We start from the raw sequence: 17,196 nt of genomic DNA on the forward strand, positions 1-17,196 counted from the left end.
CTCGTTCCTCACCTGCGCAGCATGAGCTTTGGGTTCTTGTTCTGCACGTGTTCGTCCATCAGCTCCAGCAGCAGCGTCCTCATGATGTCCGTGTAGTACTCCAGCTTCCCGTGCAGCGCCACCGTCAGCAGAGAGGCGAAGTAACCACGGGAACGCGCGTTGAAGTCCGGACGGCTCTCCAGCGTGCGGATGAACTGAGGAATGAAAGAGTTATCCTCAGTGTCAGAGAGGGAAGGGAAGGAGGAGAGAGAGAAGGGAAGGAGGAGAGAGAGAAGGGAATGAGGAGAGAGAGAAGGGGACGAGGAGAGAGAGAAGGGGACGAGGAGAGAGAGAAGGGGACGAGGAGAGAGAGAAGGGAAGGAGGAGAGAGAGAAGGGGAGGAGGAGAGAGAGAAGGGGAGGAGGAGAGAAGGGGACGAGGAGAGAGAGAAGGGAACGAGGAGAGAAGGGGAGGAGGAGAGAGAGAAGGGGACGAGGAGAGAAGGGGACGAGGAGGCTCACGTTGATCAGGAAGGTTTTGCTGTTCAGCAGGTTGGAGAACTGGTTCAGCGCCTGAGCCACGATGGCCTTGCGGGCTTCTGGGATTTGGATTTTTCCCGTGATCATGGCGTCGTTGGCGCCGTCTTTGGAGGGCAGGAAGAAGTTCCGATCCGTGTAGGTTTTGTAGTCCAGGAAGGGGATCCGGGCCTCGCTCAGATCGCTGGTGTGGTCCTCCATTTCAATCATCAGGTCTGAGAAGAAAAAAAAAACAGTACGAACCGTTAAATTACACAAAATAGACCTGCAGAAATAAAGCTTTCAAAACAAGTTAAAGGTTTCAGGAGCTCTGGGGTGCGTTTGATTTCATTACCTGTGAACTCTTTCTTGCAGCGATCTCGAACACTTTCCTCCAGATTCGCCAGCTGGTTTTTCACCTTCCCGTATTCCCGCTCTGCCTGACGACTCTTCCTCCTGTTACACACACGCACACACACACGTTAGTATGTCTGTGTGTTGATTGGTTTAAAGACCTCTTCATGTGTGTGTGTGTGTGTGTGTGTGTGCGTCTGACCTGTAGCAGTACACGGACACGGCGATGAAGAGCAGCATGGGTATGATGACCGAGGGGATGATGGTTGCCAGCGGGATGTCGTACTTTGTGGCGTAGGTGACGAAATCCACCGTCCACTCGCCGTGGCCGAACTTCACCTGGAGGCAGACGAAGGTTCGAGTCCCGCGGGAACAAAGACAAACGGAAGCAGAAGACTTTCAGGGTTTGTTTATTTTATTCACCACGAGCTCCAGCTTGTTGTCCGTGGCGTCTCGGCGCTGCCGTTTGGGCGCGGGCTGCGACAGAGGAGCATCCAGGATCAGCTTATCGTCCTGGAGATGTAAAAGGGGGGGGGGGGGGGGCTTTAGATTAGATCAGAAGATGTAATATGCTGTCTTGCAGATTATTTGTTTTTAGGAACTTCTTTCCTAAAAGAAAGTTAAATAAATGGTCCTAATGGGTTTAAAAACATAAAACAACGCTTCTTATAAAGTTAAATTCTGAAAATACTTCAGAGGATGAATATGGATAAAATATATTCCCTTTAATGCTGAGTGAAGAGTGACATCACACGTTCAGTAAAGAAGCCTCACCTGCAGGACGTTGACGCGACACGAGGCGTCTCCCACGAAGGCCTGCGCCTCCGCGGTGGTCATGGCTTTGGTGAATCCTCGCCCCTGAAAGAAGAAGAAGAAGAAGAGCGTGACTCATCTGACCCTGAGAGGGGGGCGAGGGGGGGGGCGAGGGGGGCTTCCTCACGGTGACGATGATGACGCTGGTCTCGGTGATGACGTTCTTGTCCAGCTTGTTGAAGGTCGGGTCCGGGTGGTAGACAAAGTTCTTCAGCTCCTCCGTCTCGTTGTCCAGCTGCACGAAGGTCCTCAGCTCCTGGGGGTCCACGCCGGCGCCCGCGGGGGGGGAGAGGAACACCAGGACGGTGTCGTTCTTACTCAGGGCCTCCTGGACGAACTGAGGAGGAGGAGGAGGAGGAGTCAAAGCGATGTGAAGTCACTTCATTTTGATAAGAGAGACCTTTTAGTTTATCAAACACCAAGAAACGCAAACAGCCGAAGACGAGAGAAACACGACAGTGAAAAATGGCAACAAAAGAACAGCAGAAGGAAAACAGAGAAATGAGTGTGTGTGTGTGTGTGTGTGTGTGTGTGTGTGTGTGTGTGTGTGTGTGTGAGAGAGAAACTGAAGACATGAAATACCACTTTCAACAAAGAACATAAATGCACAACAACTTCCTGAAGCTTTAAATCATTTTTCTTGTAAACACTGGACAGACTGAATGAGTGGATGAACCAGTGACTCTGTTGTCATGTAGTTTTACAGGTGAGAGGTTTTATATTTCAGTGTCTATTTTAAGTCTTCAACAGCTTTTCTTTGTTACGTTTCGGCATCATTATTGTGAAATGACCCCCCCCGACCAGCTGTGGTCTCTCTTACCTCTGCAGGTGAGGCGCTTTGGGAGAACTCGTCGGCGAGGGGCACGACCTTGAGGCTCGCCCTCTGGATGAGGTCGAAGCCGCTCCCCAGCACCGCGATGCGCCGCCCGCCGCTGGTGTGGAAATGGGATTTTGACTCATCATTTCCTATTAAAATAGTGCTTTGCTTTGCCCCCCCCCCCCCCTCCTCCCCCCTTCTCCCCCCGCCACTCACCACAGGAAGCTTTCCTTGGGCAGGAAGTCCGTGACTTTGGGGTTCTCAGAGTACTGGTAGGCGGAGGCCACCTCCTTGGTGGTGTTCCTGCCGTAGCGCACCGTCACCGGCAGCAGATCGGAGGGAACCTTCGGCCCGCGGTACCGCCCGGTCTTGCAGGTGATCTGCTCGCCGAACGCCATCCTGGGAGGGTGGGAGGGGGGGGGGGAAGAGGAGGCGAAGGGGGGAGGACTTTTAGTGTGGAGCCCGTCTCTCTCGGGCGGCGCGTGACGCTGACGGCGTGTTTCACTCTTACACTTCGCAGGGAACCCCCCCCACGGCGACGGACACGTCCCCCCTGGTGGCGGTGTCCAGGTGCTCCCCCTGGACGGTGATCAGCGTGCCGCCGGCGGCCGGACCCCTCGCCGGGTGCACGAGCAGCGGCTTGGGGTCCTGGACAGAAGGGGGGGGGGGGGGGGGGCAAATTATTTTCTTTCATCCTTTTTTCTACTTAAACTTTGATGGTATTGACTTTACATTTTTAATGATTATTATAAGTTACATTTAAATTCAAATGAGCTTCACCAGCTGCAAATACATTTTTTTATAATGCAATAAAATTCTTCAGGTAAACTTTATGTTAACTCATTTATTCTGCTTTGCCAACAACATTCCTTTCATTCTTTTACATTATTACATAATTACATTTACTTCTATTTATTCTATTTTTCCTGTTTACTTTGTCGTGGAGCACTTTAACTACAAACCCTTTATAAAAGGCAGATTTATAGGTAAATATATTCATCTTCAGACCAGAGCAGCTGATTGGGTCCACACGTACCCGATAGGTGAAGATCACCTTAGACGTCCCCCTCCGCCCCCCCTCCAGCTCCACCTCCACCGCGCCGCTGTTGATGCGCTCGAAGGGGAAGTCCATCGGGGGGAGGGGCCTCGCCGGCCCGATCTCGCACACCACACTGCGCCACAAGGGATGGGTTAGAGGTACTGGTACTGCGTGTTACAGGTACTGGTACTGTAGGTTAGAGGTACTGGTACTGCGTGTTAGAGGTACTGGTACTGCGTGTTAGAGGTACTGGTACTGTGGGTTAGAGGTACTGGTACTGCGTGTTAGAGGTACTGGTACTGCGTGTTAGAGGTACTTGTACTGTGGGTTAGAGGTACTGGTACTGCGTGTTAGAGGTACTGGTACTGTGGGTTAGAGGTACTGGTACTGCGTGTTAGAGGTACTTGTACTGCGTGTTAGAGGTACTGGTACTGCGTGTTAGAGGTACTGGTACTGTGGGTTAGAGGTACTGGTACTGCGTGTTAGAGGTACTTGTACTGCGGGTTAGAGGTACTGGTACTGCGTGTTAGAGGTACTGGTACTGCGTGTTAGAGGTACTGGTACTGCGTGTTAGAGGTACTGGTACTGTGGGTTAGAGGTACTGCAGTACTACACTCTCTGCTTTCTGCTCCACTACACCTTTATACTACACCAGTATGCGTGTAGGAGGATCTCAGTACCTGGTGGAGACAGAGTACCGCTCCCCCTGGTGGTCACATTCCACGCCGGCCACAGTGATCTTCTTGACGTCTTCCTTCTTGATGCCCATGTTGGAGCCTTTGATGGTGACGGAGATCTGACCGTTCAGGGGCCCGAAGCGAGGGACGATCTGGAAACGCAGAATGGATTTCATCCTAAACAGGTGTATTCTGTCTTTAGAACCGCTGTGCAATGCCTGCAGGGAGGCACAGGTATCACTTCGGGGGCCTGTGACATCACTATGACATCACTATGACACCAGGCTGCTGACCAATCGCAGCAGCCTGGTGTCTCACACTGAGCCATCTGACTCGAATCGTTCATCCCATTAAAATATCAATGATACAGTCTGCTTTATTTCTCTCCTGAACGGCCTGATTTTAAAAAAAATATATATTTTTTTAAATTAAACAATTTTTACCACATTGCGCCTCCTTGTATCAGATTAAAATTGACTAGACGTAAGTATTGAGAAGCGTTTGTGGGTTTCTTTGGTTCTGCACTGACGTTCCCAGGCCACTTGCAGAATGACTCAAAGGGAATTGCTCGATTGAGGGGAGATATTAAACTGTGCCAGGGTCATTTTGCGTTTAATCGGAGAATTGAATCCGCGGAGCAGCCGTCTAATAAATGAAGTGAGCCGGCATGATGTGGAAGAAGAAGAAGAAAGAGCACTGGAGTAGGTGTACTGCATTACTTTCTGTCTCAGATGTTGAAATGAACTGAAATGTTGCAACATGGTCCTAATCATCTGTAACATGCATGTAGCTAAAGTCGCATCACGGCTAGATTTACTGTAATTAAAGTACTTAAACGCATCCTCAGAACTGCACCAATAAATAAACATCTGACAAATATACGGCAGCGTCTAAAAGCAAATGAAATGTCCCACTGAGCAGAAGAGTCGTGACTGATTGAGGAATTCTGCTTTCTTTGTTGAAGCAGCCGCACGGATTCTCCAAAAATGTGATTAAACGAAGACAAATCGTCAGAATGAACGAGGAGAAGAAACGAGGGAACTAATGGAGACGATTATCCGAGCAGATGGAGGCATTACGTCTCTCTTCTTCTAAAGGTAGGAGCACCGCGTGTTATTGTGTCAGTAGATGTGTGCATTTCACACGAGATTAAATACATTTAGAGGCCTTGAGGAAAAGGAGATAAAACCATAATCTATGTTTAGAATGTCAGCAGTAATTAGAATTATACTTTCATTCTTCATAATAAATGGGACTAAAATGTTGACACTGAAGGGATTTTATTTATTGAGTAAATTACTTTAGTAAAATTTAGTAAATCTTTCTCTGTGAAACATGATGGGATTCATCCTCTGGGACCACGAATATCCGAAGCCAACGCAAACAGAAGCTTGACGTGCTGCTCCAAGGAGGAGCTTCACGGGGGGAGGAGCCTTAAGGTTCATCCTCCCGGGAGCAGGACAACCGACCAGCGGCTGAGGAAACACCCGCGTGTCTCTGTGTCTGTGTGTCTGTGTCTTTGTGTCTTTGTGTCTTTGTGTCTTTGTGTCTTTGTGTCTCTGTGTCTTTGTGTCTTTGTGTCTCTGTGTCTGTGTGTCTGTGTGTGTCTCTGTGTGTCTCTGTGTGTCTCTGTGTGTCTCTGTGTCTCTGTGTCTGTGTCTGTGTGTCTGTGTCTGTGTGTCTTTGTGTCTCTGTGTGTCTCTGTGTGTCTCTGTGTGTCTCTGTGTGTCTCTGTGTGTCTCTGTGTGTCTCTGTGTGTCTCTGTGTGTCTCTGTGTGTCTCTGTGTCTCTGTGTCTCTGTGTCTCTGTGTCTCTGTGTCCTTGTGTCTTTGTGTCTTTGTGTCTGTGTGTCTGTGTCTCTGTGTGTCTCTGTGTGTCTCTGTGTGTCTCTGTGTGTCTCTGTGTGTCTCTGTGTGTGTCTGTGTCTGTGTCTGTGTCTTTGTGTCTGTGTGTCTGTGTGTCTGTGTGTCTCTGTGTGTCTCTGTGTGTCTCTGTGTGTCTCTGTGTGTCTCTGTGTGTCTCTGTGTCTCTGTGTCTGTGTGTCTGTGTGTCTCTGTGTGTGTCTCTGTGTGTGTCTCTGTGTGTGTCTCTGTGTGTGTCTCTGTGTGTCTCTGTGTGTCTCTGTGTGTCTCTGTGTGTCTCTGTGTGTCTCTGTGTGTCTCTGTGTGTCTCTGTGTGTCTCTGTGTGTCTCTGTGTGTCTCTGTGTGTCTCTGTGTGTCTCTGTGTCTCTGTGTCTCTGTGTCTCTGTGTCTGTGTGTCTGTGTGTCTGTGTGTCTCTGTGTGTCTCTGTGTGTCTCTGTGTGTCTCTGTGTGTCTCTGTGTGTCTCTGTGTCTCTGTGTCTCTGTGTCTCTGTGCTGACAAACAAAGAGAAACCTCCCACAACAGTTTGTTATTGCTCCGTGTGCGAGATGGGTGTCCTCAGCGGGCCGTGTGATTGCTTCATTTCAGCTCGTTCCTCTTCACTCGCTCCCTTCAAAGCGCCGCGTGCAGCTCGCCGTCTTGTGTTTGGTGTTTTCATGAACTACAGGAGGTCCGTTGGTGTCAGAAGGAAGTCTGTACGTTGCTCCTAACAGGACACACTCGGCTCTCCAGTGATCAGAAGGTCGAGGATGTCTCTCCACCATTTCATCTCTACACTACTTAGTTTATATATAAAGGAATTCATTGGGTAAGGACTTCCTAATGAAACCAGTCACAAGTAAATGAGTCCACTGTTACTGAATGATACGAGGTTCTCCTCCATGACTCACGTCGGTGATCTCCGGGTCGGGGCACTGCGCCGGCTCGGCCCGCGAGCAGCTCTCCTGGTAAACGCAGCGGCGATCCGCGGAGCACCAGACGCAGCGGTACGCCGCCTCGGCGTCTTTGCACAGGCTGCAGTCCTCTCTTCCCACAGAGCAATTATACAGCACCACTGAGGAAGAGGAGTCGAAAACGCAGAGGAAGGAGAAGAATACCAAGGAGAACGAGAAGAAGGAAGAAAAGAAGAAGTGGAAGAGGTTAAAGCTAATTAGCATTTTCTTAGGAGGGTATTACATTTGAAAATAAGAGTCAAGCAGCAAAATAACTGCTTTCACGAGTGAGTGAGAGACACCAACCTGTCAGGGTGCTGTCAATCTTTCTCAGAGTGTCTGTGTCTTTGATATGGAAAGATATGTTCACCTCCTGCTGCTTGTCAAAGGAGAACTACACACACACACACACACACACACACAGTTTGCATTAACACACAGTCACTAAACATTCCTCCCTCTTTGGAGCTCAACACTAAATGACCTCACATCTATCTTGCTCCAAAACACACTCCTGCAGCCTTAAATCAATGTGTCCGAGAGTATGTGTGTGTGTGTGGGGGGGGGGTAAGAAGAGTGCGGAAACACACACTATTTAACCACATATTGGAAATCTTTAGGACTCAACACGAGGCAGAGAAGTGGAAGAACTGCAGCTGAGGGGTGACAGCCCTGCGGTTGCTTAGCAGCCCTTCAGGGGGCAAATTTAGAGGATTCCTAGTCTAAGTGGACCAAATGGGTTTGTGAGGAGAAGGAAAAACGACGGATGTGTCACTGCAGTGATTTCGTTATGTTTATTTTATCATTGCTACAAGCAGAAAACCTATTTTTTTGTACTTTGCTGAAAAATACATTTAGTTGTTTATTTAACATCTTTGTCTTTTTGAGGTCTGTAGATTCGTACTTAATTAACATTCAAACCCGACATTTCACACTGACCTCATAGCCTGTGAATTTGAACTCTGACCCCTGCTCCGCCGTCACCGTCACCTCCGTGTCCTTCATGAGCTCCGTCCCGATGGAGAAGCTCTTTCCCTGGGGGCAAAGAGAGGGGCGTTTAATGGTGTGATTGGGTGGTCCGCGGTGGGGCGGATCAGGGGTCGGGTCTCACCGTGTAGATGCCCAGGTTCCTTCCCTGGAAGCTGATGGGGACCTGGAACCCAACGGGGACCAGCAGCGGCTCCGGGGACTCGAACTGAGGACAACTGTCGGCCTTCGTCACAGGAGGACACGACACGTGGTGTATTCAACACAATAGATACCAAAACAACAGTCCAGCACTTTGTGTCCACAGAAGTGTCTTCTGTAATCATTGTAGCATTAAAGCACGCTGGAATTAGCTAACTAGCTATCTCCTCAAGTGTCACGTGTGTTCTGTCACAAGTTTAGCACAAAATAACTAGCTCCCTGGCTAGTTTGCTAACTAATATAAAAATGTTGAGTGTCAAGTATGTTCTGTAACCAGTGTAGCATTAAAGCACGCTGGAATAAGCTAGCTAGCTACCTAGCGTTCAGCTGGAATAAGCTAGCTAGCTAGCTGGAAGGCTAGCCGTGCTGTAATGCTACATCATTAGGCTAAACACAGGTCACTCCGCCTCACAGAACAGCCCAAACCAGTTAGCTAGCCAGCTAGCTAGCCATGCGTCGCCAGGACATCACGCTACCTGCTGAGGTTTGACGATGTGTTCTCCACCTGCAGCGTCGTCCTTGTCGCTGCAGGTGTGATCCCGGGCGTCCCACTGACACCGCCATTTACTGGTCACACACGCTATACACCTGAAAACAACACATACTCTACTTACACACACGCATGTGTGGGTGTGTGTGCGATTAATGTGTGTGTGAGCGTGTGTTGTCCGTCTTACGGTGAGTTCTGGTTCTTCTTGACCGTGTCGGCGCAGTTGTAGAAGTCGTACTCTCTGGACGTCACCTTGATGCTGTTGTTCACCAGAACCGTGACGGGGACGGATACGTAGTCTGGAAACACAACGATTAAAACAAATTGTTTAAATATATTCATGTACATTCAAAGGAAAAGTTTTTAGAATACCATATTCATATTTATGCCAAAAGTTACATTGGAATATATTATAATATTGATCACGTTACACAAAATGTAATTAAATATGTTTGGGGCTTTTTTTTAAGAGTTGGAGCTGTCAAAATAGAAACAGCAGATCAGAATATAATTTTTTGTCTCCCTACCCTGCTGGTCCGGCGTGGGGGGGATCTCCACGGGGTCCGGCAGCGAGCAGGTGACCCGCACCTGGCTGTCAGCGAAGACCACCACGGCCCTGCTGGTGAAGGAACCAAACTGACACTGCAGCTGGTCCGAGCTACCGAGGACCGGCAGGGCGGGTATGTTTATGTCCACCTGGACGAGAGGGACGGGTGGAGTTATTGAGCTAATAGCAGTAGGTTATAACAGTTATAACGTTTTGATTTCAAACATTTTTATTAAAAAAGAAAAATGAATTCCTTGGACACTTTCTCCTCTTTTTGAGAAACCTACAGCTGCAGGAGGCTGAAGTCGTCGTCTTTGAGGCTTTAAAAATCAGATTATCCGATCAAAAAAAGCACAAAGTAGGAGCCTCAGCGCGGATTCACCCGTCTGCATCCTCAACAAGTGATTTACAGAAAGTCAAAAGAGGACGCGCGATGTTAACTAAATATGTGTTGCTGCTTTAAATATACTTATTTAAAATGAAATGAAGCTGGAGATCGATCATTTGAAAAAATGACCTATTATTATTAATGTCTTTTCTGGGCTCATACACAAATAATTAATCTTTTTTTAACGATTGTATATTGCTTGATAAAAAAAAGACATTAATGCTTTTATTAGAGGACCACACGGTTCTTCATCACACCTCCCTGAACAAAAATGTTCAATATTATAATCATTCATCCTCCTAAACAAAAGTCGATGACTCCTGTCACTAAGAACGACATTGTTTACGTCCAAATATTGACCAGTGGAGCTTTAAAGGGCAGAATGTCGTTATCAACTATTAACAAACATATTTAATTGCACAATGAAGAATACAAATTAACACAGCTTCAACTGAGCAAAGCAAATTTAAAGTCTGTGCAGATCAAACAATCAGCATTTAGAAGATATTTGACCGATGTTTTTAGATCAGATCAATTAAATGGACGCCAGATGAAATGGCTCCAAAGCAGATTCAATTATGACCTCAACAAATGGTGACAATGTTCATTCCCACATAAAGTGCTTAGTTGGACAGAAGCAGCATTTTTGGGGCGTCTTTTCAAAATAAAGTGTACACGTTTACATGTTGATTCGCATCTCGTACCTGCCCCGTCTTCTTATGGCTCAGGTTCGGCGGGTCGAAGGCCTCGATCTCAACACACTTCTGATTGGGCGACCACAGCCAGATCTTCTCCTCCGACCACCTGTTACACTCCTTCTTCTTGGTGCACCTAGGGGGGGGGGGGGGAAGATATTTACAAGCTTAGACCTGAAAACAGAAATCCTTTTCACACATGAATGTCATTAAACACATAGAAAAGTGATATTGAATTGTTCCAATTTGTCTCCCGTGAACATTGGCTTTTCAAAATAAACATCCAAATTATTATTTTACACGACCACATTATACGGCCCTGGCACAGGGGCCATCTGGTGCCACAAATACATGATATATATAATAATAAATACTACATTAGTATTTACTTCAGCTTCATATACCCACTAATACACCACAACAGTACAGACACTATATAAAGAGTGGACGAAGAAACACACACACACACACACACACACACACAGGGACTCACTTTCCCTCGAGGACACACCAGCCACAGTACGGATCCTTCATGGAGACACAGGACTGGCAGTCTGTCTTCAGGTGGCAGGTTTGGACGGGAACTTTGGTGATCTGCAAACATGTGAATCAAGCTTTTATTGTGAAGGAGCCGTCAACATATGAATGAATAACAGGAGGAAAGGATCACAAAAAGAAGAATGACCATCCAAACACCAATTTAAAAACATCCATTCTCTATTTAACCCCATTTTTAATTTTAATGCCCAAGTTTATGTTTTTTTTAAATACGTTTAATTGTTTATCAGCAGCTCGCAGGGAAAACATTCTTTTGGAGATTTTAAGGAGGATTTATGGACTTCTTTTCTTGATGGGAGTCAGAAACAAGGATCACAGCCCGTCTCACTGAAAGCACACAGGAGACTTTTCTCTTGAAGAAAGCTTCTGGGAGCTTTTGGTTTAGTTCCATAGAACCCGAGGCACGTGATGCATTTGAATGTTGACTATGTCGAATGAGACGTAAGAGCTTCACGGCGGAGGACATTTAGAAGCCTGACGAGTGTCCTCACTTGACCTGATGACAGAGAGCCGACCTCTTCAAGCGCCTTTCTAATTAATTCATTTCAAAATCAATAACATCAATTCCACTTTTGGTGTGGCGGCCGGAGAAGAGAGACGAGAGGACGAAGGGGGGACTGATGAGTGGGGGGGGGGGGGGGGGGGGGGAGGGGGGGGGGATAAATCAATAGCCGTCCCGTGTGTGGTAATGTAGACGGATGCACGAGCAGAACAACTAAATGATCCAATGAGACGGCAGAGAGAATAAATGAAAGTCTCATCAAGCCCCGCCCCCCCCGTGACCTTGACGGGCTCTGACCTTCTTCTCCGTGGTGATGTACAGGTGCTGCAGGTGGGAATCGAACAGCAGGTTCTTGTTGACCTTTTCTCCCGTGACGTCGCCGTGCGCCCGCCCGTACACCTCGGCGTGGGCCGACAGGTGAACCTTCAGCACCTGCAGAGAGACGGCGTCGGGCCAGGCGGCGCCCGGGTCACTTTTCAAACCTTTTCAAACCAGAAACTGCAAACAGACGAAAGAGACAAAAAGGCGGCGAAGGAGAAGAAAAACGAGCGGAGAGCAGCGAGTGAAGCGCCGGCGTCGCGTCTGTACCTCTGCGTTGGCGGTGCCCAGGAACGCCACGGCGTGCCCATTCTCCACCGCCACCGCCACGGCGGTCATGTGACCCTTGCGGGCCAACGCGGGCTCGGCGGTGAGGGCAAACTCGGCCTTGCTGGCCAGCGGCGAGGGAAGGTGCTCGGCGCCGCACTTGCTCTTGATGGGCTCGCCGTTCTGGTGGAGGAGAAACCGCGGCGTTCATTCATGTCGTGATGTTTACGCGCTTTGAAATGTTTCGGCGTGTTTGTGGCGCTCACGTTGTTGCTGCTGCTGCTGCTGCTGCACAGCTCGTCCGACTTGGAGGAGTACGGCGAGTAGACGGCGGCCTTATCGTCAATGAGGCCTTTGGCGTTGTAACAGGCTTCTGTGATGCTCACCAGCTTCTGGTTGATGGAGGGGAGGGGGAACATGCCTGGAACATACCGATTATTATCAGAATAACGACTTCAAACACAAACCAAAAACGTTGGATGACTAGAGATTTGTTTTAAAATGAACGATGTTAAATTGAAATAGATTTAAAACGGTCAGTGACACGTCACACGTCACATGACACGGCTGAACTAAAAGAACCGGGCCACCAAGGGGAAACAATCTGACAGTAAGGATCGTGTGACTTCGGTACAAAGCGTGCAGGACGACACCTACACAGGGCCGACATGGACGGGTCTTCGTCGGAAGTGAAGGTGACGAACAGAACCTTGTCGGAGGCCGACACCGGTCCGTACCGGCCCGACTGGGTCATATTCTGAGCCAGAACGTCCCCCGGCGTCGCCACGTAGGCGGCCTGCGACGAGACGAGAGAGTCAGACAATCTCCATCCAACCACCAGCACTTCAAATCCAATTCAGGGGTGAAGACAAACCCATTCAAACGTAAAAGGCCCAAATGCCCCCCCCCCCCCCGCCCCCCATCACCTGAGCTTTGTTGTACTTGTTGGTGCCGCTGCAGTTGAGCTGCAGCTCGGTGTACGAGTAGTAGCCCTGGTCGTCCTCGCACATCCGCGACACGAAGGTGAAGTTCTTGGTGTCCTGCACGCCGAGCGTCCGCGAGAACAGGAAGTACACGAAGCCGCCGTCCTTGAAGGCGAAGCGGAAGTTGTGGAGGTAGCGCAGGACGAAGGGGTTGGCCTGCACCGCCGAGGCCTCGATGATGCTGTCGAACACCACCCAGTCGCCGTAGTCCTGCAGGATGCGGGTGGAGATGAGCTTGGTGCTGTCGTGGCTGCCGTAGCCTTTGCCGACCTGCGGGTGCAGGGGGGGGGGGGGGGGGGGGGGGGGGGGGGACATTTATTACCGATTCTAACACGAGAGCTTCCAGAAGCTCAAACCCAAAGCTCAGGTATCTGAAGCCAAGATTTGGTTCAATCCCTCACCAGAAAGACGGTGAAGTTCTTGGCGTCCTTGGTGTAGTAGGACGTCACCCCGACCACGGACACGCCCTCCTCGGCGCTCGCCACGTACGACTTCTCGCCCTTGCTGTCGCTGAAGTAGCGCAGCTGCTCCACGGCGCTCAGGTTCCTCAGCGAGCAGATGCCCCGGAAGACGCTGCCGCAGACCACCAGCACGTCCGTGGCCTCCTGCACCAGCAGCAGCTTGTTGTGGTTGTCCGTGTCCACGGCCTCCTCGCAGGCGTCCGTGACGGGCGGCGTGCACTGCTTGGCGTCCTTCTTGGGGCCCGTCTCCGTGCGGGACTCCACCCGCAGGTCGGCGCTCAGCTGGTAGAGGCGGTTGACGGCGCCCACGTACAGGCGGCCCGAGCGGGGGTCCGTCACCACGTTGTTGATCAGCGTGTCGGCGGGGAACTCCTCGTTTTTAGCGCGGCAGGGGACCACGCAGGCGGTCGCCAGGGCGACGAGGGCCAGCTGCCACGCCCACCGCCGCTCCGTCATGGCGTCTGGAGGCGGGAAAAAACAAAGACGGGAGACATTTTTTAAACGTGTGCGGAGGAAGAGGAAACGGGTTAAAAAGGGAGGAAAGTCGACGAGCCCAAAAAGATCGGCAAGAGACAAAGGCAGGAAGTGTGTGTGTGTGTGTGTGTGTGTGTGTGTGTGTGTGTGTGTGTGTGTGAGAGAAAAGAAGCGTAATTAGACATTGTGAGCTTCTGCGTGTGTGTTTTCACAAGCGTTAGAGGCGTTTTTGGTTGATTCTCATAAACTTAATGTCAGATGGGATTGTGTTAAGCTTCACTGCAGAAAGGATCTACTGGTGTGCAGACTGGCCCCCGATCACCGAGCCACAGACATCAGGAGTCAGTGATGCTGGTTATTTTATTTGACCAGCATCACTGGAGTGAGGTCCAAGGATTCTACTTAAACGACTGCTTCTCTGTAATTGTTCTGCTGCGGAGGTGCGAATCGGAAACATCAAAGGGAAATAAACATCTGTGGCATCTCACTTCTTCTCTCTGCTTGCTCTCTTTTGTTTAACTTGTTTTCTGTCATCCTGCTTTAAGCAACGTCTCAGCCCACGAATGAGATGGACATCAAAGGGGTGTGTTTGTGTTCATCTTCTTTCCTCGTGAGCAACAGTTTGGCTTCAAGCTTTTTACAGAGGACATGTTGGCGTTCATTGGGTTTGAATGGAAGATGAAATTTCCTCTCTGTAGCTCCATCTTTGGTCTCCACCACCTTCTGAAGGAGGGGGGCAGGGGGGGGGGGGGTTAAGGCTGGTGGTTCGGCATGTTTTGGGTTAAATGAATGTAGGGGAGAAGAGTCCAAGAACGCTGCATTACAATAGAGAGTGTGTGAGATTAAATTGGCAGCAACCGGTAAACAACCAGTTAGCCACCGCGGAGATGCTAATGCTGTGAGTCACACACACACACACACACACACACACACTCTGTGACTCATTAAAATCCAGAGCGCGTGCTCTGTGAAAGTCTGTCTGACCCCTTTGTTAGAAAGTTTGGAGGGAAACTGAATCCAGGAATGTCTGCTGAAGCCGAGGGAATAAAGCGAACCGAACGCTGTCCAACCTCCAGCGTCTGTCTGTCTGAGTCAAACCATTTACTTTGGTCTATGGTCTTCTCGACCTCGCCTCTTTCCTTCTTCTGGTGCGAGCGGGTTGAGCGAATTAGACCGAACCGATAGGACGAGCCATCTTCTAAACACCTTGTTCTTTCGTTATTTTCTGGCTCCAACTTTCTGACCTCACGTCTGTGGCTGAATCGCTCTCATCTCCATTCATGGCCACCACCGGGCGTCATTAGCCATTCACGACATCGGACCGGGGGGGCAGGGATGCCGATTGGCCGAGCCCAGGGGGATATAGGCGCTGTGATTGGCGGAGCCCAGGGGAAATAGAGTTCTTATTGGCTGTAATGAAGAGGCCTGGAGGAGAGCTGAGACAGAGGAAGCTTCTGAGTAAGAGACAGAAGAGGATAGAACACACACACACACACACACACACACACACACACAGACACACAGACACACACACACACACACACACACACACACACACACACACACACACACACACACACACACACACACACACACACACACACACACACACACACACACACACATCACCACAGTCCACAGAGCATGGAATGATTCTAGTGTTTGTTCAGTCGAGGTAAATATTGAACATGACAACAATTCACTTTTCATTACTTCTTGTTTTGTCTAGAAAATTGTCATAAATGTTTTAATCTTCCTTTAAATGAATTCAAAATGTAATTTGAATTGGATTAATCCGAAGCAGACGCCTCTAAATGGGCGGGACCTGACGACGTGCAGCAGGAAGTGGTTTGTTTGAACCTGAGAGGATTCACGTTGTTACGCCACTAAGCCCGTGTTAGTCCTAAAGTGCACGTTACCACACAGTGACAAAGTGGACCTTTGAGGAGAGGATTAGGCTAATGATGGCACTCACTACACACACACACACACACACACACACACAGTGTCTACAGTACCACTGGGTAACATCTCAGCAGGGACAACAAAAGGCCGACTGAGACGCACAGAGGACACACTGTGTGGACAAAGACACACTTTAGTGCAAACAACTTTTGGATCAAAAGGGAAATTGGTTCATGGAAAAGACAGAGACACGACTTGTTTGTGGGAGCAGAAAACGTGCGGTTAGTTTTGGAGGGACGCTTTGACGGTGCGTTCAAGGACACCAAAAACCGTCAAACGGAATTATCGGTCACAAACCACAAAAAAAAAAACGCGAGGAAATGTGATGGATTACTAATCCGAAAAGTGCCCCCCTGAAATGAGGAGAAATCTGCCCTGTGGCTGGAAGGAAGGAAACCAATCTGCTTAAATAAACACCCCTCTACATTAATGCACTAAAGTCCTGCTGCTGCTGCAGTGGAGTAAAGAGACACTGATGCATTCGCTCTTATGCAAATGTAATCTAGTGTCCGTGTCTTTGATCGTCTCTCCTACCTGGCTGGAGGAGGTGGTCGTCACCACGGCAACGTTGAACCGGAGACCACGGGTACCGTAAAGGTAACGGTTCACTGCGTGTCTTACTTTCCACGGCGTCGGCCCTCATTAACCAAAGTTACATCAGGACTTAAAAGAAAACGCCGCTAATTGCCGTGAGATGAAAATACCTCGTTAGTAGCCTGACGGAAATCATAAATAATCGCTTTATATCATCTTTTTTTAGGAAAAGCTGGAGGTGCTTTGGATTATAAATCACTCCGAGGCGCGGATTAACTGTGGAGGATTAAGAAAGAAAACAAACAAAGTTAAGTGAAAACTACCGATGCATTGAATGTTAAATGTTGAGTCATCGTGTCTGGACACAATCCAGCAGATCCACAGCGTCGCTGCCATTATTGAACTTTATTAAAAGACTCTCTGCTTCTGCCCCAAAAATAATCACCAGAGGCAAATGTGTGTGTTTTTATTCTCATGCACGTGAGCCTCAAAGTGCATCATTTAAAAAGTTAACATTGTCCCAGACTCCCTGCTGCACAGCTAACCTTTACCCACATACTTATACATAACGAGGGGGGGGGCTCCTTAGGCTGTCAATTAACAACAAGGCTGGCTGTGATTCAGCAGCGTGGGGGGGGCAGAGACACAGCCTTCGTTCCACTCAGATTAAAGGATTTAGGGTGAGAAGAAGAGGGGAGAGTTCTCCCTCTGCTCAGGCCGATAAAAGCACAGATAACACACACACACACACACACACACTATGTCAATCCACCCTGCGCTAAGCCCCGCCCCTCTGAGGCAGGCCAATGGAAATCAGTCCAATCTGGAGCTGGTTGGG

The 17,196-nt window shown here is 49.2% G+C and overlaps 1 protein-coding gene across 3 annotated transcripts in view; it reads right to left on the reverse strand.

Annotated features, from left to right (window-relative positions):
* Nucleotides 1-17,196, reverse strand: part of LOC119211373 (plexin-B2-like) — a 58,169-nt gene that overhangs the window by 6,506 nt on the left and 34,467 nt on the right. For all 3 annotated transcript variants that reach the window (XM_037462221.2, XM_037462222.2, XM_037462220.2), the window contains 27 exons: nt 13,326-13,846; nt 12,868-13,194; nt 12,599-12,737; nt 12,208-12,362; nt 11,945-12,124; nt 11,654-11,788; nt 10,790-10,890; nt 10,306-10,432; nt 9,194-9,362; nt 8,854-8,965; nt 8,653-8,764; nt 8,100-8,201; nt 7,928-8,023; nt 7,295-7,382; nt 6,947-7,110; nt 4,198-4,346; nt 3,515-3,650; nt 2,990-3,126; nt 2,695-2,877; nt 2,482-2,593; nt 1,789-1,998; nt 1,623-1,706; nt 1,272-1,361; nt 1,051-1,187; nt 850-950; nt 501-730; nt 13-194 (listed from right to left, as the gene is read on the reverse strand). In XM_037462221.2, coding sequence (XP_037318118.2) covers nt 13-194; nt 501-730; nt 850-950; nt 1,051-1,187; nt 1,272-1,361; nt 1,623-1,706; nt 1,789-1,998; nt 2,482-2,593; nt 2,695-2,877; nt 2,990-3,126; nt 3,515-3,650; nt 4,198-4,346; nt 6,947-7,110; nt 7,295-7,382; nt 7,928-8,023; nt 8,100-8,201; nt 8,653-8,764; nt 8,854-8,965; nt 9,194-9,362; nt 10,306-10,432; nt 10,790-10,890; nt 11,654-11,788; nt 11,945-12,124; nt 12,208-12,362; nt 12,599-12,737; nt 12,868-13,194; nt 13,326-13,841 — 4,274 coding nt within the window. In that variant the 5' untranslated portion in view covers nt 13,842-13,846. The remainder of the gene's footprint in view (nt 1-12; nt 195-500; nt 731-849; nt 951-1,050; nt 1,188-1,271; nt 1,362-1,622; nt 1,707-1,788; nt 1,999-2,481; nt 2,594-2,694; nt 2,878-2,989; nt 3,127-3,514; nt 3,651-4,197; nt 4,347-6,946; nt 7,111-7,294; nt 7,383-7,927; nt 8,024-8,099; nt 8,202-8,652; nt 8,765-8,853; nt 8,966-9,193; nt 9,363-10,305; nt 10,433-10,789; nt 10,891-11,653; nt 11,789-11,944; nt 12,125-12,207; nt 12,363-12,598; nt 12,738-12,867; nt 13,195-13,325; nt 13,847-17,196) is intronic.

The sequence above is a fragment of the Pungitius pungitius genome, chromosome 2 (assembly GCF_949316345.1).
Source record: "Pungitius pungitius chromosome 2, fPunPun2.1, whole genome shotgun sequence".
Classification (NCBI taxonomy): Eukaryota; Metazoa; Chordata; class Actinopteri; order Perciformes; family Gasterosteidae; genus Pungitius; species Pungitius pungitius.